Source organism: Sporothrix brasiliensis (assembly GCF_000820605.1).
Source record: "Sporothrix brasiliensis 5110 chromosome Unknown Cont19, whole genome shotgun sequence".
In the NCBI taxonomy this organism is placed as follows: Eukaryota; Fungi; Ascomycota; class Sordariomycetes; order Ophiostomatales; family Ophiostomataceae; genus Sporothrix; species Sporothrix brasiliensis.
Genome location: NW_024467138.1, coordinates 1,458,249 through 1,480,734, shown reverse-complemented (window position 1 = coordinate 1,480,734; position 22,486 = coordinate 1,458,249). Strand labels below are relative to the sequence as shown.

Genomic DNA, 22,486 nt, shown 5'->3' with positions numbered 1-22,486 from the left:
GATGTTTAAAAAAAGAACAAAAAAACGCCGGAGCAGAACCGCACATGCAACACAAAGTTAAGACAATCTAGTCAATGATCAACAATAATGAGCGAGAACTTCAGAAAATTTCCGTCCTAGTGCACCGGTTTCTTTGGGCTTTGGCTGCCGGCTGGGGGCAGTGAGTAGGATGAGGACGACGAGACGGACGACGAGGTCGAATTGTGCTTGTGCTGTTGCTGTGACGACGATGACGCCGACGAAAACGTAGATGCTTGTGAGGGTGTTGCCGAGGCGGGCTGCGGCTGGATTTGTGGTATTTGTGGTGAGGCGGAGGAGGCGGACGGCTCCAGGTCGCCCATCATTTTGTCCATAAAGGTAATGTAGTCGTACTGCGGCGTTCCCCGGTCCTCGGCCAGGTCGGGCCCGGCGTGCCTCGGCATCATGGTCACGAGCTTGTCAATGACCTCGTCCGGCACCAGCGAGTGGCGCAGGTCCATTTCGGTGACGTAGGGCTTGCCGTCGGCGACCTCGCGGAAGGACTGGAACACCTGCTCGGCGGTGTTTTGGTCTTCGGTGACGTCGACCATGAAGCGGATAAACTGCTCAAACGACACGCGGTCCTTGTGGATGGTGATGGAGCCGTTGCCGGTGGTGGTGCTGGCGGCGTCGACAAAGTACTCGTGCATCTCGTCCTCGGAAAAGACCAGGCCGAGCGAGGCCAGGGCGGCGGAGAACTCGAGTTCCTGCAGGGCGTTGCTGTCGTCGCGGTCAAAGTGGCGGAACACCGACTCAAACTCCTCGAGCTGGATGGGCGTGAGGTTGGTCATGCTGCGGGCGACCATCTGGTTCTCGAGGAAGGCCAGCTTCTTGGACACGCTGGCCTTGACCAGCCCCAGCTCGTAGGTCAGCTCGTCGTACGTGTACGTGGTGAAGTCGTTCTCTTCAATGTTGGCCTCCTGGCACTGGGCGTCGACGGCGGCAATGGTGGCCAGGTACTTTTCGAGGGGCGGCAGGTTCTGGGACAGCTTGCGCACGTGGTGCAGCTGGTCCTCCACGTCGCCCTCGAGGCCGGAAATGGCCAGCTGGACCGTGTTGAGGGCCAGGGCGAAGTCGTTGGCCTTGTCGGCAAAGGACTTGCGCAGGTTGTTTTTGATGTCGCGGATGGTCTCGTTGATCAGCTGGCCGCGGCTCATCTCGGACGTGGCCAGCGCCGCCCACTCGCGGTCCATGACCTCGAGGCGCAGGTCGGCGGGCGGCTCGTAGGGCCGCAGGCGGTAGGTGCCGAGCTTGGTCTTGATGTTGCCCAGCAGCGTGGCCAGCTCGCTCTTCTCGGCGACCCACTCGCGCTTCCGGCCGCGCTTGTACGAGGCAAAGGCGGCGGCCTGGGCCTTGGCGTCGGCATAGGTGCCGGCAAAGGTGGCGTCGCGCCACGCGCCGACCTGGGCGCGGATCTGGCGCAGCAGCTCGGCCACGCGGCGCTCGTAGGCGCTCTGCATCTCCCAGGCGCCCTGCATGTTGTTGACAAACTTTTCGACGCGGCGGCCGGCGTTCTCGACCTTTTCCATCTGCGAAAAGGCGTGGAACCAGTAGGCAATGTAGGTCATCAGACTGCGGTCGTCGGGCTTGGCCACGTCGCAGACGTCCTCGACGTCGAGCAGCTTGGGGATGCCGATCTCGCGGTGCGCCAGGTCAAAGGCCAGCTGCATGTTGCCGCGGCGGTCGTTCTTGTCGAGGGCGTCGTAGTCGATGAGGTCCGGGCGGTGGATGTCGAGGAGGGCGCAAAAGGCAAGGCCGTCGTTCCAGCTGGCGCTGAAGTCGCGCACGTCGACCTCGTCGTAGCACGCCGTCTTGCGCTGGCACCACAGCAGCAGGCCCTCCTTGGCCGTCATGCCCTCCTCGTGGATGTCGCTGATGGTGAAGCGCAGAATCAGCGTCCAGATGAGGCCCAGGATGATCTTGCGGTTGCCGTCGACGACGTCTTCGGCGCCAATGTTGGTCATCTGGATGCCGCGCGATTTGATAAAGTTGAGCGACAGGTTGGCGTTCTCGAAGCGCTGGACGCGCAGCTTGGGCTTGGCGGCGTAGCGGCCGAGCGACTCGTTCGACAGGCACTCGAGCAGGTGGATGAGCAAGACGCCGTCGCTCAGATCAGCGACAAGGTCCTTGACCTCGAGGTCGCGCTCCTGCAGCTTCGTGTTGAGCCATTTTGTAAACGTCTTCTCCTGGACCTTGATCCACCGCTGCTGCTCTGCGTAGGCCATTCTGGCGAGGCCTCCTCCTTGCTGCTGCTGCTGCTGCTGCTGCTCCTTGTCGTCGTCGGCGGGCGACGGGCTTGTGTTGCTGGCTCGACGGCTGGTCCAGTCCCAGTCTTTGGCTTCGCGGCCGCCGTTGGTGTCTCTGCGGGCGAGGCTGTCGCTGTCCTGCTCTTTGGAGGGACTGCTGTCGCTGCTGGGGTCGTTCAGGGCCACGCTCGCGGATCGTTGGACCCTGGCGGCATGCAGCTGCTTGGCGTTGCGGCGGCTTCGCGTCAGAGGACGCTGGTGCTGGGGTGCGGTCTGGATGCTCGGTAAGGCGGCAGCCGAAGGGAGCGGCGGAGACGCGGACGGGGCGAGCGACGAGAGCGACGAGAGCGACGAGGCGGCACTGACGATCGAGGCACGTCGGGGATCAAAGTCGGCGTCGACGTGGACAAGAACGGCCGCGTCGGTCGAGAAGGAGGCGGCGGAAAGGGTCGAGACCGCCGAGACGAGCGACACGGACGACGGACGGTTGACGAGGTCGTTGGGCTTGGACGGGATGGAGAGGTGCTGGGCAAGCGGCACCTGATAATGCTGGTAATGCTGGTAATGCTGATCCTGGTGGTCGGGGTACGTGTGCGTTGTGTCGACTGAGTTGAATTGGTCTGGCTGGGCAGCTTCGATTTCGCCGGTTTCGTAGGGTTGGTGATGCGGCGCTGTGTGCTGCATGGGTCGCTCTTGCTCCCCCTGGCGCTTGTGCTCCTGCTCGTCATGTAAACAAAGGCTGGGGAACGCCTCATTGGCTTCGGCGATAGCAGCGTTGCCGGGCAGGCTTGGCGCGGCGATGGAGGCCATTGTGTGGGAAGGTGCGCTGTGTGGACAGGGGCAATAGGGGCTGATTAGCGGTAAACGGGGCTGCACACAGTGGGTTATCGACACCCTGTTTGGCCCTGTGGCGCGCCGGAATGGAGGGGCTCGAGTTGTATCGGGCCCCGCAAAAACGGTACAGTCGGTACTTGTGCCGCTGGAAGGGTCTGGAATGAATGCCCTGACGGGTGCCACAGTTGCACTGGGGGCGCTAGTCCGCTGGAAATTGGTAAGCTTCGCTATTAATAGCGGATGCGGAGAGAGAAATGTGTTGAAGAATTCGAAAACGAACGAAAGGACGATGGACGAAGACAGAAAAACAAGAGAAATCGACCAAAAATGAGACAGATGAAAAAATAAAAGAGGAAGAAGAAGCAAGATTGGCAGCAGTGAAAAAAGGGAGAAAGGAGCAAAACAGCGCTTTTGCTCAAGTGTGAGAGCTCTGTCTGGGATTATATGGGATCGACGTCGAGGACACAGAATCGAGGAATAGAAAGGTGCTTATTTATGTTGTATATATTAAATAATTAAATAAATACACAACAGCAGCCCACGAAAGCCGAAACAGTCCTTCTCTCGTCTCCCGTCGGGCCAGTCTGTCTTGCATGCGTCCTGTCATCCAGTTCTTCGCGCCTTCCTGCCCGCCTTCCTGTCCGCCTTCCTGCCTTGTCTGTGCCGTATTGTTGCCTCTTGCCGTTTTGGGCGCCTCTCACGCAAATGCGGCCAGCCCTGAAACACGGTGCCTCGATCTGGTGTGCCGCGCCTTCCCCAGTCCCCTTCATCGTTCTGGCTGAGCAGACCGCAGAGTTCCTTGTCCTTTTGTCCTTTGGTCGTCCTTTGGTCATGCCGGCCGCTTTGTGTGCGAGCCGCGCCTCGATTTGACGAATGGCCTGGCGTGTCTCGCCTTCGACTCTGGCACACTCCTCCCTGGACAACCCCTGCTCTCTCTTACCTTTCCCATCGTTTCGACGCTGCCTGAATGGAGAAGACAGGGAAAATATCAAAAAAGCAGGGAAGGCTGACGCGAATGGCGACAAAGACCTCAAGGACGACCAGCTGGCGCTTTGCCTCGTTCATGCACTCGGCATGGGAACAGGGCTCGGGGTCACGGCCAGCAGCGATGCTATCGTTTCGTTTCGGGAAACGCAGGTCTCGTACTACAGGATCCAGCATACTGAATACAGTGGAGAGAGCGTGGCTCTTTGGTGTGCCGGATAGGTTGGAGACTCGTTTCTGGTCGTTCTTGGGCATCAAGGAAAGGCACGTCTTGCCAGACAGGCCAATTGGGTCGTCTGATTCTCGCATCACGGCGTCTACTGGAACCAACTCATTTCATGGCGCGATGCACGCCGCCTTACTTTCTCTGCCTGCGTATGCCACCGTCCTCGAGACTCGTCGTTCTCCACTGTAGGCGGCCCGGCAGTGTTGCATCAGTTTATCCAGCCCAGGAGGCAAGGGATGCATGAATTCTGGGCGAGGCTGAGATCGCAAGGGAAATGGCAAAATGGAGCCAGTGGCGAGTACAAGGAAGGATGAAAATGATACAATGGGGGTTTTGTTAGCCTGCGTCTCGGCTTTTGAGGGTGTTTTATCTCCCGTGGTCTGCAAACATCAAAAGGCATCCAGCAGCGCGTTGTACTTTATCCTTTACTGGATATGTCGTCTGTTGTCCTCCGTTCGTCCCATGAGAGGAGGATCATGGCGCATCGTCCTACCATCCCATATTCTCTTTGCTTCTATCAGAATGACCCGGATCGCTTGAGCGTCCGGATCTGCCCAACAGCTGCGTTGCTGTCTTCGATGTCTCAGCTCATTCCCCCCTTTGCCGTGAATCGGTTCCTGAATATGGCCATTTCTCTTACATCGATGCCCAATTTCTTGGTTTCGTTTAGTGTTGGTTCGAGAACACAAGATCGTACAGAACAGGTACAAAGCATAGAGCTACTATCTGTGATTCTTCGTCTTGTGTAAGTCGGATCGCCTAGTTGGCTCGCTTTTTTGGGGGAGCTTGGCTGTCGCGGCACGGCAGGAGACAGAGCGGCAGGCTCAACAGCTTCTCGTAATACTTTGAAATGGCAAACGGGCCGGCAACGAATTGTGCGGTAGTAGCAGGAAACTCGCCTACTCCGCGCTCGGGGCCGCGGGACAGCACTCTAGCTTCATATCCTGCCGCCCGTCGTGAGTGTTGCGAGCCTGGAAAATGAGAGCTGTAAAGTGCCTGTTCCTGGATGCTACCATGCAGCCGTCCGCTCGGAGCCTCGCCGATATTGCATTTAGCTGTGGCTAGGAAAATGATAAACACGTAGACGGAACGAGAGACCCCAAGCACACGGTATTTGTGCAGCAGTACGTTCATCGCCTAGTCGTACGTTGAGGCGATTCCTAGAGGACAACAAGGTAGCTTCTTTGTTTACTTGTGGCCCCTTTTTACGTAGCTGCAGCTTCATGGCACTAATCGATTCAGCAAAGTCCATTAATTGGACGCTCGGGGGGGCAAACATTAACGGTAGGGTACGATTATTGTCGCTGGCTCCTGCGCGACAACATTTCCGAAAGTAACAAAGAGCCCAGAAAAGGACCAAGAAAAATGAAGGGAACGTCTTAGGAAAAAAGTCAAAATGAGGGAAAGGTGCAAAACCAAGTGCCGTAAAATCTGAAAGAAAATAGCTGACTCGGGATATAGAAGACAAATGGAAGCGAAAGAAGAAATAAAAACGAGGGGTATAAAACATGAAATGAGCTGAATGTAGCACAAAGAAAATACAAAATAGGCAGCTTCGAAAACAAATTACAGTGTTGATCCCAAAACAAAACGCTGATGCAAAATCACTAGGACGCCTCGACTCCTCTGTTTGTCTCTTCGTTTCTGGACACCACCACCCACGACTCGAGCTCCTCGAGGTATTTCCTTTCACGCTCCTTCTGCGTGGGCGGCCATAGCAGCTTCGTGGTCACCGGCTCGCCACGCTGCACATCGTGGATGAAATCGCGGATCACCATGGCCGTCTCCAGGGCTGTCAGCCCCGTTGAGTCGATGCGGACGCCCTGGTATGCCTCAGGCGCAGTGGGCTCGCCAAAGACCGGAGGCGGGCCGAGCTGGAACTGTTGGTTCACAAAGTGGGCCGGTTTCGAAAAATAGTACACGTCCTCCTCGCCGCAGTGCAGCTTCTTCAGGGCATGGGCAGCCTGCTGAAGTCCCGCGGGCGCCATGGCTGCGATCTGGTTCTCGGAAAACGCCACACCGCGGGCCCGAGCTGCTTGGACGTATTGGTGCTCCTCCCGCTGCCGGCACTCGAACCGTCGCTGGTGCTCCGCTTCACTGCATGTTAGGTAGACGGGGATGAGTCGCCGGTCAAACACGTCCGCTGCCGTCCGGTAGCTTTTTGCCGCAAATTCTCCGCTCTCGCCATTGTACTTTGGGAGGTACTCTGTGAAAATGACCGCGCTCGCGCTGCGCTTCTCGTGGAGCAAGCCCTCTTCCAGAGCCGAACGGCGGCCGCGGTCAAGGCGGTCTGCAGCTTCGCTGCTGGGCTTCTTGCGCGTCAGTGTGGAGAGCGACGAGCAATATCTGGCCACGGAACTCGCCGTTTGCGCATCTGGCTTGCTTGATTGACTGGTATGTCCACCGCCAGGTTGCTGCCCATGCTCCCCATTTTCAGCATGAAGAAGCAAGCTCAGGTGCTCGACATCGATGACGATGGCACGACCGTCCGCGAAGACCTCGATGGGTCGGTGGTGCTTGTCACGCTTGTGGGCGCTCGCGCTGGCTCGGTCTTTGGAGGGCCGGGGAGATGGGTCCCCAAAAAAGTTGAACGCCGCTTCTCGCAGTGTCGTGACGAGACCAGGTCGGTTACCATCGTCCAGAAGATATGCCAGCTCTCGGGCGACGGTCGACTTGCCGACAAAAGGTAGTCCGTTAATTAGAATCATCGGGTACCGCTCGTCCAGGGCAGGGTTTCCCGATATCTCCTGGGCCCCCCATCTGGCCAGTCCTCTGAGCATCATAGCAGTCCTATCGCTCTCCGTCCGGAACCAGTTCCTTAGAATAGCCTGCTTGTTCTCCCGTGGACTTCCCTTGTCGCCGTTGGTTGATATTGGGGGCTTGTAGTGGAGGAATTTGTCGATGCCGATGGAATGGACAAGGTTGTGGGAGCTGTCCTCGATGGACTTTCTAAGAGACTGCCAAACGCTCGTATTTTTCCCAGAGTGAGACCAGAAGTCATGCCACCGCACCATACAGTCGCTGGTTTCCAGCTGCCGACGTTCTACCTCCACCACCTTCCGTTTTGATTCTTTGGATGGTTGGAGGATCTTTTTGAACAAGGACAAAGTGGATTCTTTTTGTTGACTCTCTGAGCTTTTCTGAGACGAGCTCTCTCGTGACTCGACACTGGATTTCCGTCGGAATGATAGTCGCCGTCCTTTGTCTCCTCGCATGGTGCAAGCCGGATATGGGGACGACGGAGAACGGGATCGACGAGATGGGGATAGCAGATGTATAAAAATCAGTGCAATAAAACTGAGAGGTAATAGAATACCGCCAAGGAGCAGTCAAGCACAAAGTTCGGGAGAAGAGGTAGGTTGGAAACACAAGCCAAATCGAATGGACCGGTGGGCGAGCTCTGCCCGTCTACCACGGAAGAAAAACGAGGTTGGAAAAAAGAAGGGCGACAAAAAGAAGACGCAGAAAAGAAGTGTTTTCGGCGTAGACGCAGGAAAACTCAAAGGAAGCTGCCCATATGGCAAGAGTACTCAGCCGAGAAGGTGCAGTGAATAAGTGGCAAGCACTTGCTCTTTCCCCACACGCCGAATGGTGCTAATAACGGAGGAAGGAGTTGTGTTTGTGACATCATCGCAAATGACAAGGAAGGAAGGCGCGAACCAGAGAATCATGAGGGAAGGTGGACAAATCATCAACACCCTCTGATGGCTTACACTCGTCCCAACTGCGCGGGACTTAGTAGCGTCCACGCAAACCAACAGACAGAGCGCTGCCGCCCCGCGGATACCATCAAACACAAATGTGCCGGTCGCTTTCGGTACGTACCGAAGTACACAGATGAGTTAGCCCTTGTTATTAGTCTTGTTCTTGTTGGAATAGCCTCGTTCTATATTGTAGCTTCGTATTTATTTGGTTGTATGTGCGGCCCCTTTTCCCTCCAATAGTCAGTGGCCTCACCTAGCGTCTAGAACTGCCCTACGTCTACCCATCGCCGGTTTTGTATCACATCAGCGATGTACTGTCCCTTGCCCGCCAGTCGACTTCGGAACGACTCGCACCAGAGCAGCTCAAGTGCTCCATCACCCGACGTTGCATTCATCTTATGGTAAAAGGACTCTACCACAAACAGAGGTGCCGACAGCAGGTCAGGCTGCACAGTGGTGGACAGTACAAAATCGAGACCACGGCACACGTTGCCAGCTAGCTCGCGTACCTCCTTGGGGCCGTAGTAGACGGAAGGGTCGCCGTTTGGGATTTGTAAGTTGCTTGGCAAGTTGGGATAGGGCGACGGAAAAGTGTCCAGCACGGGCTGGAAGATGATCTCGTAGAGGTTCTCGACGCACGGATACAGTAGGACGAGGGTCGCCCAATAGTAGATGAACATGAGGGCCGTGACGGTGTCGCGGAATGCAAATGTGTCGGCAAAGGGGATCTGGGCGTCCACTGACGTGTGTTCTGGGTCCGCAATCCAGTACCAGTTGCCGATGGCGCCGTGCCCGCTGGCCCGGGTCCGTGTGCCACCGTTCTGAAACCCACCGTCCACGCTGCCATCCAAAGCGACCGGCGCGCGGCTCATAGTAGAAGCACCGTTGACACTGGAGCCGCCTCGCATACCTAGATCCTGGACAGTGGCGTGCCACTGCTCAAGAACTCGTTCGACATAGAGGCAGTTGGCCAGCACGTCCTGGGCCATCATCCGGCGTCCCAAGGTAGGCTGGTGGGCTGTGACATTGTCAGCGCGGCTGAGCACGGCGGGAAGGAGGGCTGCGATGTCGAGGAGGCGGTCGAGTCCGGACTTGGGATGGACCTCCCATGGCGTCGATGTCCACTCGGGATCGGACAGGAACGTGCTTTGTCGGAATATCAGTGCGGACCAAATCTAACAAGTCAGTCCCTCTTCTCATTCTGCCCCAAGCTCTCACCATCGTAGCAGACGTACCGCATTTGGCCGGTAGACCCGTGCAAAGAAGTGGTGCGCTGGAAATGTGGCGAATCGAGCAGGTCCGGTTCGGCGGACGCTGCTGAATTGCATGGCCGGATCCTTCCATTGTTCCGGTAATCCTGATGATAAAGGCGCATTGTGCTGGAGTCAGAGAGTCAGCTTACTGTCATCCAGCTCCAGGGCACACAGACCATACGACAAGCCCCCTCCATTTGTCAGGATCCGTCTCGCCCCATCTGCGTACCTCGTAGAGAAAAAGGCAAATATTCTCCGCGGGTCTCGCCTCAAAATTGCTGTGGCCATTGTCTCCTGTCGCTAAATGTACCATGCAGTGTGATGATAGATGAAACTCGCTGTCCCCACTAGGCGGCCGTACACTGGTAGGCGTGTACGCTGGGAACGGCGAGAGGTGAAAACCGCCATCGGTGCCGCTGTCGCCCTTGTGTCGGACGATGGACTGCAACTGCGTATATAGGGCCGCTGTCTGCACCTGGTGAACGATACCGCCACTGGCAACCACGAGGGAGTCATGCCATGCTGACCGCAGCGGTGGGATAAGTACTAAATCGGGCACGCTGATGCCGTTGAGCATGCCTACGTTGGGCCGTTGGGTAATCATGGCGGATTCAATGGGTATAACAGCTGTGTCGAATTTGGCTGGTGACATGATGCCTGACAGCGTGGGTGCAAGTGACTCGGATAAGTACCGCTGCTGCTCATGGATAGAAAAAGGAACAGAGGGCGATGGTGATAGGGCGGCGGCAGGTGAGTTGGAGGTCGTCCTCGACACGGAAGCCGACCGTGAGTTCGAACGTGATTTGGGGCTGGATCGGCTCTTTGCACTGCTGCTGCTGCTGCTGCTGACACTGGTACTGCTTCTGCCAATGTTGCCGGGTGTGTTGACTGTTGTTGTGGCCGGCGTTTTAGGCTTGACCACGCGTGGAGGATGGGACGAACACCGGCCGCCATCTTGAGGTGTGCCGATAATAAATACTGTCTCACGGTCATAGCCGGCACACTCGCGGCCGGTATCATGGCACTTCTTACAGTAGGGGCGTGTGTTGTCGCACTGGTGCTCATGTTAGGAGTCAGGCAAGCAAAGAGGGCAGCAATAGGAGTGCCAAAACTGAAGTATACGATCTGGAAAAAATAGTCCACCTCTCCCTTCCGCATGTCATACCTTGACTCTGCGTAATCTGCAGGTCTCGCATCCTTTGAATTTTCCCGGAACGCCGACCATGTTGATTATGTTGAGACGTGTGTGTGTGTGTGTGTGTCTGTGTACGCCAAGAGAAGGTATTTGCTGATGTTTTGTCAGTTGAAGGATGCTGACGTCGATATCGAGAAATCTGGGTGAGCTAGTGTGACAGGAGTGTCACAGTATTTCGAAATTCGTCGCCCGGCTGTTTTTAGAAAGCCTAATCTTCAAAGGAGCAGGAACAAAATGGGTGAATAGCTGCTCATCGACACTGTCCACGCTGTCAACCTTGCCGACGCTTTTTCCCAACGACTGCCACGTGTTGCCCATGCGCCGACGATTTAGAACAGACACATCTGCGGTGGATCAGTGGCAGTTGCTCCGGTGGGTAGCCAACCCGTTTTCCGCTTATGAGCTTTTTTTTTGTCCCCGTGTCTGCGTATCTGTTTTCGTAAAGGGGTTGGCGTGGTGGTGGCGAAGTATTTATCCTCGAGATCAGAACCGGCCCGGTAAAGGGAGACCATTAAACGGGGAGGGGAGGGTAAGAGAAGAATGAAGCAGTATGTTTCTTGAAGAGACAAAATTCAAATAAGTCAGGCATATACGCAAAGTATGTATTGGTTTCGTTCGAGACGTACCGCTGAGAGGATGGACAACAAAGCAAAACGAGGAAGGTGTTGACAAGATATATGAGTTTGCAAAAAAAAAAAAAAAAAGTGTGACAGTCAAAATGATGCATAGTATGCACTCCGTGCCTTGGAAATAATCACAAAGAGGGCGCTAACAAGTCAGTGAAGTAAATATGGCAGCAAGGCAGCGGAGCACTACTCCGTGAGGAGTATGAATAATAAATGGAGAAAAATATACCAAGGATGAACGAGCCTGGTAATCGATCCGAGTAAAATATAGACTGGAATCCAGATTATGCACCAGGACAATACAACACCTGTACCAGAAGGAGAAGCGGAGACGGAGACGAGGATACGACTGAGGGCAGGATCGGGACGCCGAAGGGAGGGCTGAGGGGTGGGCTAGGGAAGGCAAAGCAGTGTGTGGGTGGACCTGGTTGTCTGTTTGTGTCTGTGATGAGGTGATGGTTAAGGAGGAAATAAACCGAGTGCGTGAACCGAGTGTGTGGGCCTCTTCTTGATCTTGCCTGCGAATCTGGTCAGGCAATCGTCAGCCGCAGGGGTGTGCCCAAGACAGATGTGCCGCCAGACACACTCACACAGAGAAAAGGAAAAGCCACATGGAACCTGACAAGGAGCAAAGGAAGGACGCCAATATACCTCCTCTCACGGACCGAGAGAGGATCCCAAGCGACGAGGAGGGTGGGCTAGTGTTGTTAGACACTGTCTTTGCAGTGGGGGCTTCAGCATTGCTAGGATTTGACCAGTTCGTTTCCCATTTCAGCCAAGCTTCTGATGTTGCTCTTTTTTTTGTATTTGTTTTTATTTTTGTGCTTGGAAATCGGTATCGGCAGCCGAAAAGCTGCCTGCATAGGGGAAGGGGGTGAAGCGAATGCGGCCCTGGCTGCAGGTATACCAAGCTCGGTTCGATGAACTGGGGCAGGACAAGTTTCTGTTCTGATTTGGCTAGAAGGGAGAGAAAAAGAAAAAAGGAAGAAAACCTATTCGTGCTCGTGAATAGATGTGCAGAAAGGGGGGCTGAGCGTTTTTCGAATATTCGACGGAAGCACTTCTATATCGCTCGATACCATGGGCTAGAAGCAGCGACCGACAGCTGCTGCTTGGCGTGGAAGGAGCGGAAGCAACAAACGTAGTATAGGGGGCACATAAAACCGAGCAAAGGGAAAGAGCGGAGCAAAAAAAAATAAAGAAAGAAGCGCTCAAGAAAGTCAAAAACGGGAAAGAGCCGTCGAGACATAAAACAGGAGAGGAGCAACGAGCAATTATTGTCGTGAATACTTCTGGAATACTTCTTGAATATAAACACGCGGCCTATCAAGGCAAGCAGATGCATGTCCTATGCCGCATTCGCTCGTAGCCGCTGGCCATCTGTTTGTAAGGCGTGGTCTGACCGGAGCCTGGTGGCCGTGACCGCGCTACCGAAGCCCCTAAAGCTTCGCTGGAAAGCGCCCATCGCAGCGCCAATGCGCCACATTGCGCCCTAATCTGTAACTAAAACATAAATATTGAACGGCTAGACGAGAGCTTCTGCACATTCGTACATGGCCTAGCCCGGTAGCTGTGCGGTACACTCGGTCGTAAAAGCTGATAAAGACGAATATACAAAGGGAAGAGTAAAGGAGGAAACGTCAGGGAGAGGAAGAGGCAGCCGGATTGCATCGTACCGAAACAGAAGTCAAGTCGTCAGAGCACGAGAGAAACACGAATTTGTCGGGATCTGATTTGGCATTGTGGGCCACTGAGACAATCTAGGTTGGTAGACAAAGTGGTAGTGAGTGGTCTATGTGACGAGAAGAATATCGGGTGTACGCTCTATTACTCTGTTGTCCTCACTTTCAGACTTTCCTTTATGATGCATTTGTTTACTTTTTACTTTTGAACATGCAGTTAGTAGACGAGAATTGATATTGATACTAGTAGTTTTGCACATATTGTTATGATTATTGATTCCTGGAAATTACGTACTTTCGTTCCCGACCTTTGGAGATTTCCTCTGTTGTTTTCATTTTCGTTATTTCTAGTTTTCACTTTCAGCCGACCTTCAGCTCACCCAAACGGTAACTACTGAAACAGGCTACGCCGTTGGCAGCGTGGGGAGAGGGCCAGCGCGACTTATGTCGGGTCTGGCACGTTTGCCGACGGAGCATTCATGGTAAAACATGAGGTGTTTGGAAAGGAGCCAAAAAAGTTGGCGAGCAAAAGGCCCGTGGTACGGTTACTATGACAGACCCCGGAGGGGAAACGAAGAACAGGCCGCATTAAGCACCCATCTGGACAAGAGGCAGACCATAGCTGCACTAAGAGGGCCTTCCAGCCCATCTTGAGGTTATGTGTCTGACAGCAAGACACGCCGCACAGCGCATTGCAGCGGTAGCCAGTAATACTACTAGGACCCGGTAGGGCTGCAGGTGGCAGGGGTGAAAGGAACGCTGCTTACCTTGGGTAATTACCAGGGAACAATTTGGCAGGCGGACAGGACATGGGCACAACATGGCAATGGCGTGGCAGACGTTTGCCCGAACCAGGGGGCCTTGCCTGGCCTGTTTACGGTCCGTTGTGATCAGCCCAAGGTTGATGGGGGAAGCGTGGCTGGTTGTCATAGCTTGTCCGCGACGCGCCCCAGTCCAGATAATAATCTTACACAGTAGTGTGCTCATTGGAGTTAGCCAGCTTGTTAGCGAGTTGCGTCGGGCTCAAGTCTCCGGGATTTGCTGTGGACGCGAGATTACGATGTATGCGCGAGGAGGCCAAGTCTGTTGAAATTGATGTTGTACAATGAGGACGTCGAGCTCGTGCAACTGGGCCACCTCGGAGGCACGTGTAGGAATTACGCAAGTAGACCCGCTGGTTTGGTTTGTTATTACAGAGTATATTCTGTAATATTATCGGCCATTTATTGGCCGATGACGCTTGCCATATTTCCCGCCTTGCCAGTTGACCCACGGCCAAATGAGACGTCTGCAGCATATATTGGAGGTAGCGAGGTGCTTGATGGGAATCGCTTGCTCTGGACCGTTCTCGATTTCCGTTCCTGGCCCAGCCGTCGCAATATCGCCTTTTCGGTATGCACATCGTGACCGATTCTCGTTGCCGAACCCAAGGAACGAGCTGCACTTGCCGTGCATGGCCGCGGGTGGAGTGTCACTGTCAAGCAAGAGCGACGGGACCAGAATGATGGGCTCAATTGTAGCCGTTCCTTCCTCGCTATGGTGCTCTTTCCCATGCGACTCAATGCCGCGCCTTCTACTCGCACCTGCCTGGGTATGCGCCCCAAGAACAGCTGCTTCTCTTGCTCCTTCCTCGTTGTTCAGCCCTGTGCGGCTCCGTACTTTTTGTCGGCGGCTCGGACAAGCCACCAGCGATAAGCTGTTGCTGTGCTGTCCAGTGGAAACAGAGGTCTGGAGCGTCGTAAAAGTGACGAACGGGGTCTGGCCAGCCGCCACGGCTTTCCCCGTGGCACTAGAGGTTCTCGAACTTTGTATTGGCATATATTGGCGCTTTCCTAGCCTCCCCCCAACTAGTCTCTGGTGGGGGGCGCTCTTTCCTCTTTCGATCATGCCTCCTTCACAATACTGTGCTGCAACATCCAATATTATTTCCTGCCCCGGTTTTTACTGGTTTGTTCGCTCTTTCTGTCTTGAGCTCACGATAATTCCGACATTGTATTTCGTACAACATACATACGGCTGCCCCTTCCTTCCTTCGTACCGTCCTTGCCTCAAAGAAGAAAGACGCCGTTCCAAGACGGGCAGGGGCACTCTATTACTAGTCTACTTTGGAAAACAAATTAATATTAAAGAAACAAGGAAAGAAAGAAAAAAAGAAGAAAACCATTTCTGGTCCTCGTTTCATCAGATCCTCCCGACGCCAGCCCAATACACGCTTCTATCGTCTACCAGCGCGAGCCACTCGCATTCCTCCTTTGCGCTCCCCCTTGCATGCATTTCTGTCGTGTCTCGACTGTGTCTTTGTCGCTTTTGCTGGAGTGGGTCTCTGTTCCGGGTGGACTGCGACAAATACGACGTACGAATTACGGCTGCATCAAACATTGGGAGGAGATGCCCGTTTCTCTCGTATCTGGTCCGTGTCTCTGATCAGCCAAAGAACCAAAGGGGATCAGTGGGTGCCCGGCGCGGTGCCGAAGCGATGCAACAAACATTAAGCACCAGCTACGACTCTTCAGGAACGTACAGCAGTTCCTTTTGTTACCGCGCATGGTGGCCCACAGAGACACTGCAAGAAGGTGAAAAAGACACATACGATGCACAGAGGTGCAGCACTTGGACCGAAAGAGGCCTCCGCCTAGTCCCTCTTCATTCTCGCTCTCCTGTCTAATGCTGGTGATGTATATGTGTTTCAGTTTGTTGTGCTTCATGATCTCTTGTTCGCTTGCATTTTCTTCCGCTCTTCCACCGCCCCAGTTTCTATCGCCCCTGTCTCCATGTCTATCGCGCGGGGATATAGAATCATAAGATACGTGAATGTCGGCCGTCTCAGGTCACTCGCATGAGACAAACCCAAGTCCCCGCTTTCTTGCGTTCTTGACCGCCTCATCTCCCTCTAGATGTACTTGTACGGGTTCATGATGCCGTTCTATATTGGTCAGTATACGATATCAAAGGGATGTTGGTGCAAAATGGGCAGAGTATGTCAGAAACAAACTAGGATGCAAAACACTCACAGGATCAAATGTGTTCTTGATCTGCTTCATCAAACCAACCATCGTCTCATTCCGGCTGTAGCCAATGTACTTCTTCTTGGCCAGGCCGAGGCCGTGCTCGGCGCTGATGCTGCCTTGCCGCTTGGAAATCCACTCGTAGACAAACGGCTCCAGCGCCGCCTCGACGGCTTCATCGTATCGCCGCACCGCAATATTCAGGTGCAGGTTGGCGTCGCCCATGTGGCCGTAGCCAACGACCTGCGCCGCCGGGAACTCGTCGCCGTCGCCAATCAGGCCTTTGGACTCGAGCTGCGCCCGTGTGTCCTCGACCAGCTTGTACAGCTCCGGAAGCGGGATCGAGACATCATACTTGTACACGCCGCCGAGGTGGCCCAGGCACTCTGTGATGCCCTCGCGCCACGTCCACAGCGCCTTGACCTGCGTCTCGTCCTGCGCCAAAACACCATCCTCGACAATCTCCTTGCCCATGACGTCCTCCAGGAACGCCTCCAGCTTGGCCGTGTCGTGCTCGGCGTTGGAGCCGCTCGTCTCGATCAGGCAGTAAAAGTCGTGCTCTCCTTCGAGCGGCCGCCGGGCGTCGGGCCGCACCGTGCGCACAATCTGCTGGCTGCCGGCGTCCATAAGCTCAAAGGCCGACAGGATCTCGGACAGCTGCGCCTTGGCCTCGCGGAACGCCCTGAGCGCCTGGTCGTAGGACGACAGGCCCAGGAACGCCACGTTGACAGCGGCGGGCCGCTGAGGGCACGCAATGGACACTCCCGTCACGATGCCCAGCGTGCCCTCGGCACCGATAAACAGCTGCTTGAGGTCGTAGCCCGTGTTGTTCTTGCGCAGCTTGCACAGGTCGTCGACAACCGTGCCGTCGGGCAGCACGGCCTCGACGCCGAGCACGGTGCCGTGCAGACTGCCGTAGCGCAGCAGCCGCAGGCCGCCCGCATTGGTCGACACGTTGCCGCCAATCTGGCACGAGCCCTTGGCGCCCAAGTCCAGCGGGAACAGGTAGCCACGCTCGGCCAGGTACGCATCGGCGGCCTCGAGCACGACGCCCGCGTCGACCACCAATGTGCCGCTGACGTCGTCAAACGAGCGAATCGTCTGCATGCGGCCCGTGCTGAGGACGACCTCGTCGAACACGGGCACGGAGCCGCCCACGAGGCCCGTGTTGCCGCCCTGGGGCACCACCGCCAGCCGCTGGTCGTTGCAGTACTTGAGCACCTCGCTGACCTCCTGCGTCGAGCCCGGACGGAGCACCAGCTTGCCGTGGCCGCGGTACTTGCGCATCCAGTCGCCGTTGAACGGCTCAACGTCGTCCTGGGACGCCGGGTCCGTCACGGCGTCGACCACGCCGTTCTCGCCCAGCAGCTCCTTGAAGTAGGCGACGTGCTCGCGCGTCAGCGCCGCAAAACGCGAGTCGCGCTTCAGGTCCGGGTAGCGCTCCGACGTGCGCGTGATATCGGCTTGCCGTGCCTGTGTGGGCCGCCATAGCCGCATGGGCGACGTGGAGAAACCCCGGGCCGCAGCCGCCGCCCTCCCAAAGGTCGTGCCGGCCGGGGTTGCTATCCGTGCGGCGCATGCCGATCGTAACGCAGCAGTCTTGGGTGTCGCTGTCTTCCGCAGCACGGAACCAACTTGTACCTTGAACGCCATAGTCGGAAACCAGGAGCACAAAATCGATAAAGCTTGCTTGTGAGGTTGGTTTTTCCGAGAGGAAGCAAGGCCTAAAAAAATAAAATATAAAAAAAAACAGCAAAGAAAATAAAAGAAAGGATTCTGCGCCCCAGTTGCTACCTTTCAGCAGTAAATCGCCAAGAAGTCGTCCCGACAATGCCAATGCCACCTCCAAAATCCAATTACGTGCTCGCGGTTGCCAAACGTTCGTTCTCGCCCGTTTTCGGGGCCACTGTCTTGCATGTAACTGATTGTTTAAGAGTATGGCCGGCTATTTTACTATTCGCCGCAGCTGCCGTAGTCGGCCTCGTTATCGTTTTCTGCTCGTCTTACCAAATCAGGCTATCGACACGTGACTGGTAAGGCACTGTGGGGCAATTCATGAAGCAAGGCGAGTACACAAAAGACCCACATACTGCCCAGCCTAGCCAATCAGAGAAAGCCGCCGCGCCTTCCCTTAACCACAGGCTTCCAGCTTCGTCAGAGCTTTTGGAGCCTGGTGCTGCACCTGGCGTTTTGGCTGGCTTTTGGCTGGCAAGCACCGTCAGCACCTCCTTCAAACGCGCAGCATCAAGCTCCAAGCCACATCACCGTCCGTCTGCATTCTCGCCCATTACCACACTCGACGACGCACAACGACGGCATTCAACCAGCTGCCGGGCACCAATTCCATACATCTCCATACCTTTCGCATTTCGAGTCCTCTGCGCGTCTCAATTCGCCGTTCCCGCCCGCCGCTCCAACCTCCCTAAACAGCCATGGCTTCGGGTTACGACAGAGCTCTTTCTGGTATGTTTGGAGAAAGGAGATTCAATAGAGATGACGGTTGGGATGCATGCTGACCCTCTTTGTTGTCAATAGTCTTCAGGTGCGTCTCCACGATGCGTGCTTCTTCGGCCGCTTTCCCGCAACACCGCCCCGCGATCTCCAGACTGTCTTTTGTCGCTCAACAGCTCTAACGTTCTGCCAGTCCCGATGGACACGTTTTCCAGGTCGAATATGCCGGCGAAGCAGTAAAGAGAGGTACGATCGTGGCTGTCCCACCGGATGCGTGGCTGGCGACGTGCCTAGGCCACACAGTCGCGAACGGCAAAACGGCAGGCTGACAGATGTCCACCACACAGGAACGTGCGCCGTTGGCGTCAAGGGCAGCGACATTGTGGTGCTCGGCTGCGAGAAGCGGTCCGCCATGAAGCTGCAAGACACCCGCATCACCCCGTCCAAGATCGGCCTGCTCGACACCCACGCCTGCCTGGCCTTTGCCGGCCTCAACGCCGACGCGCGCATCCTGCTCGACAAGGCCCGGTTAGAGGCCCAGTCGCACCGCCTGACCGTCGAGGACCCCGTCACCATCGAGTACATTACCAAATACATTGCCGGTGTGCAGCAGCGGTACACGCAGAGCGGCGGTGTGCGGCCGTTTGGCATCAGCACGCTGATTGTGGGCTTCGACAAGGGCAGCAAGGTCCCGCGTCTCTACCAGACCGAACCCTCGGGCATCTACTCTGCATGGTGCGTCTTGTCCCCCCTCTCAGTTCTTTCTATCTTTCTGCTCGCACGTTTTGCAGTGCACTGACCGTTCCATGTAGGCGGGCAAACGCGATCGGCCGCTCGAGCAAGACGGTGCGCGAATTCCTCGAGCGCAACTACAAGGAGGACATGGACCGTGAGCAGACGATCCAGCTCGCTATCAAGTCGCTGCTGGAAGTGGTGCAGACCGGCGCCAAGAACATTGAGATTGCCATCATGGCCCCGGGCAAGCCTATGGAGCTGCTGCCGGTCGAGGACATTGAGAACCATGTAAAGAACATCGAGCAGGAGAAGCAGGAGGAGGCGGCCAAGAAGAAGGGTGGCCGGTCAGGCGCCGGCGGCAGCAGCACGGCCACGACCAGCGCCGCTATCCCGACACGGGGGGCAGCCGAGGACCAGGGCGATTCAGACTAGGTACATGTCGACGGCTCGTGAACTATCCTTAAAATAGATCCCGTGGCTTCCCTGTTATCGTTCTGGTCTCGCCGCGAACATGATCGAAACAGTATCGCGGACAAACGAAAGAACATGGAAGCACAGGGGTGGAAAAAAAATGAGGCCTCCGCTACAACGCCCATTTGACCAGCATGTAATCATATACTCTTTTTCCGTTTCCTTTTGCACGTTGTCGTTCGTCTCAAAAATCAATGAATTATAAATGAAATCATGAAAACGCCATGTGATGCTATTCTAGCTTTTGCTCGCCCTCGCACGCGTGGGTATGTGGTAGCCATTTTTGTATCCGGCCTCAACGTACTGGTCCACCGATGTAGCAACCTTTACACGTCTCCCTCCCTAACCGAGTCGGTCTGCGTCCAGGTCCGGGTCGAAGATCGTCCGCATGTCCTGCGCCTTGATGCGGTCGTCCTTGATCATGCGGTTGTCCACGCGAACGTCCTCGCTCTCAATGGTGATGGCCTGCTTGGGCGTCACGGCGTCAATAACAAAGTGGTTGTCGCAGTGCGGGCAGTACTCGTCCGAGTCCTCAAACTCGCGCGCGTCCTTGCGGAAGCACTTCTTGCATTTCTTGCAGGCAAAGATCATCTCGAACCGCTGCATCAGAGCATGGTCCTCGGTCTCCTGGTGGCACTCGCTGCAGTCAAACCACTTGCGGCCTGTTCTGTCAGTACTCGAGAGACTAAAGGGGGAAAAAAAGGAAAAACGATAGAGCGGACGTACAGCATGGTGACCGGATGGAGACCTGTGCATTGAGAATGTGTTTGCTGTAGAAAGGGGGTGAAATAAAGTGTCAGCGGTAGCTCTGAGCGATGAGCGGTCGGCAGCAGAGGAAGGCCTTGGCGGAGCAGCCAGACATACCACATCTTGACGGTACGATATACGTTCTCCGCGAACAAAGACCACCTCGAGAAAGACCGCCGTAGGCGAGATCGCAAAGGCTCGTAAGGTCGATGTTTTCGTGTCGTCGTCCTGCGGTGTGGGATATTTTGCTAATCACCAAGCTCAGGCGGCGTTTGCGCCTAGAAGTCGCTAGAAAATGGGCTGCCGCACGGGAATTCAGGGGTCGGTCCCATCACGTGAGTTCGTGCGGAGGCGAATTTGGCGCACTGTCTTGCAGCCGCGCCACCCAAAGCCTCAAAGCCTTGCTGCCCTTTTGTCAACGTCGTCAACTTCAATATTGACATTCAACCACCCGAAACAATTCGTAGAATTTACGTCGGCTATTTTAAGAGAACATTCGTGTCAGTCGTCTCTTTATATTTGATTCACATCCCTCCAACCCTTTACAATCAAAGATCGATGCCAGCTAGATATTGGTTGCATGAAATCATCTTTCCATGGCTTACTCTATTCTCAACGATAGGCCTCGTCCGTGCTGCCGTTGCAAAAGTCTCGTTCGTCGTATAGATGAGCATTGCGGCTGACCTTGGCGGCTGCCTCGATGGTGTCATGGAGAAGCGAATCGTTTACATGTCGTAAGAAGCTTCCCGCAAAGCGACTCTCAAGGCCAGAATGCCCATCTCTGATGCACTGTGATGCATCACAAACAGCCCGCAAGACTCCATCGTCGCCGAGATTCGATGCAATGTGTATCCTCCTACTTCACAGACGTCCAAAATGCAGACGAGGGCAAACTCAAGATAGTCTGCCTCGAGATTGACCCGGACGGTCAAGTCCAAAGGTGCATCATGCGACACACTGTTGAAGTGGCCCCAATATGGTCTCGTCTACCTTCGCAACGCTATGCAGTTTCTCGTAGGCGCTTGGCCAGGACAACATTGGACAGATTGATGATTGCGGTAATGGACTCGATAAGCATATGCCAAGAGTGAACACCATCTCTGGGCGTTTGTGCGCAGGCCAGACGGACGGCGCCTCTTGCCAATGGGATCCAAGAAAGATGCCGACAGGAGAGTCTGGGCCGCTACGGGGACATATCCGTCGTCGGTGGTCGATATCCGTTCTTCGTTTTCTAGACAAAACGGTTTGACGTCATGAAATGTCTTGAATGACAGTCTGAACAGTAAATGGTAATAACATGTCTTCAACATGTCTTCAGCGTTTCAAAGTAGCTCTCTCCTCTAGCAGGTAGGTCGCTGCCGATCCGCATCCCACTAAAAGCAGCAAACTGGAAGAGAATCGAACTGACAAGCAGAGAGCTTCATATCAAGTCACGCTCGTACGCATTCGCAAATGGTGGGCCGTTTGCTCATTAGGGTCGGGCACTTTCTTGGCGACACGGTCTCGATCGAGTGAGGGGAAGCAGGTGAGGAACATATTAATTAGTAATTAAGACGGCGGCTTTAGAGCCAAGCCTCGGCACCGTTGCATGTCAAAACACAAGTTCAACCGCTCACAGGCCAAGTCGGGAACGGACTCAATCAGGACTCCTATCTCCATGAGAAACAGGTTCGACGAGTTCAAGTATCTTGGTTTGTCGTTGTCGTCATGACTCGTTATCAGTCTCGAATGGGGCCCCATCTGTGGAAGTGCCCGAGAATCTTTGCTGGCGCCAACACAGTATTCAGTGCCGCTACTTGTGTCGTATATCGGTTGAATTTAAACGGCAGATGTTCCATCAATATGCGTGTTATTATGGCTGGGTCGAGGGGAGAATCGCCTTGACAGAGGTCGCTCTTTCCAGAACAAAAAGCGAGGCACTACGCAGAGGCGACACACTCAACGGACGCTTGTGCTTGCCTGTCTTGTTTTCTTGCCCTTCTTTCTTTCCATTGCACGTCGGTCTACATCGCTCCTCCCCTACTCGGTCAAGAAAGATGACGGCAGCGACACTGCGTCATACACTTTGTGGCACGACGACGTGGGAAGGCACGGGGGCCGAATCGGCAATTGAACGACAGAGTGTTACAGTGATGCATGCGCAGCCCAATGCACCAATTGCCCAACAATCGAAAAGACTGGATGTCTGAACTTGCTCGCTGGGCCACGACACAACAAATGAAATGTGCCTGCAGCGTTGGGTCTCTGGCGACATGCCGCGTGGAACGTTTGGACTGGCTGACAGGCACAGAACGAATAGAATGGCCAGC

General features: G+C 55.2%; 6 protein-coding genes across 6 annotated transcripts; 1 reads left to right on the top strand and 5 right to left on the bottom strand.

Annotated features, from left to right (window-relative positions):
- Positions 1-116: 116 nt before the first annotated feature.
- SPBR_00152 (uncharacterized protein) lies at positions 117-3,074 on the bottom strand (the record flags this gene model as incomplete). The annotated part of the gene is made up of 1 exon (XM_040758472.1): positions 117-3,074. The coding sequence occupies one exon, from the start codon at positions 3,072-3,074 to the stop codon at positions 117-119; it is 2,958 nt and encodes a 985-aa protein (XP_040618222.1).
- Positions 3,075-5,915: 2,841 nt separating this feature from the next.
- SPBR_00740 (uncharacterized protein) lies at positions 5,916-7,088 on the bottom strand (the record flags this gene model as incomplete). Its single annotated transcript, XM_040759059.1, has 1 exon — positions 5,916-7,088. One exon carries the CDS (start codon positions 7,086-7,088, stop codon positions 5,916-5,918), a length of 1,173 nt encoding a protein of 390 aa, XP_040618221.1.
- A 1,184-nt stretch (positions 7,089-8,272) lies between these two features.
- On the bottom strand, positions 8,273-10,490 carry SPBR_00293 (c6 zinc finger domain containing protein; the record flags this gene model as incomplete). The annotated part of the gene is made up of 4 exons (XM_040758612.1): positions 8,273-9,187; positions 9,248-9,391; positions 9,627-10,319; positions 10,431-10,490. The coding sequence occupies 4 exons, from the start codon at positions 10,488-10,490 to the stop codon at positions 8,273-8,275; spliced, it is 1,812 nt and encodes a 603-aa protein (XP_040618220.1).
- A 5,168-nt stretch (positions 10,491-15,658) lies between these two features.
- On the bottom strand, positions 15,659-17,426 carry SPBR_00434 (D-lactate dehydrogenase 2, mitochondrial precursor; the record flags this gene model as incomplete). Its single annotated transcript, XM_040758753.1, has 2 exons — positions 15,659-15,691; positions 15,780-17,426. 2 exons carry the CDS (start codon positions 17,424-17,426, stop codon positions 15,659-15,661), a joined length of 1,680 nt encoding a protein of 559 aa, XP_040618219.1.
- A 779-nt stretch (positions 17,427-18,205) lies between these two features.
- SPBR_00729 (20S proteasome subunit alpha 4) lies at positions 18,206-19,391 on the top strand (the record flags this gene model as incomplete). The annotated part of the gene is made up of 4 exons (XM_040759048.1): positions 18,206-18,240; positions 18,418-18,470; positions 18,572-18,959; positions 19,037-19,391. 4 exons carry the CDS (start codon positions 18,206-18,208, stop codon positions 19,389-19,391), a joined length of 831 nt encoding a protein of 276 aa, XP_040618218.1.
- A 381-nt stretch (positions 19,392-19,772) lies between these two features.
- SPBR_01118 (zinc finger protein) lies at positions 19,773-20,161 on the bottom strand (the record flags this gene model as incomplete). Its single annotated transcript, XM_040759436.1, has 2 exons — positions 19,773-20,097; positions 20,157-20,161. 2 exons carry the CDS (start codon positions 20,159-20,161, stop codon positions 19,773-19,775), a joined length of 330 nt encoding a protein of 109 aa, XP_040618217.1.
- Positions 20,162-22,486: the final 2,325 nt, after the last annotated feature.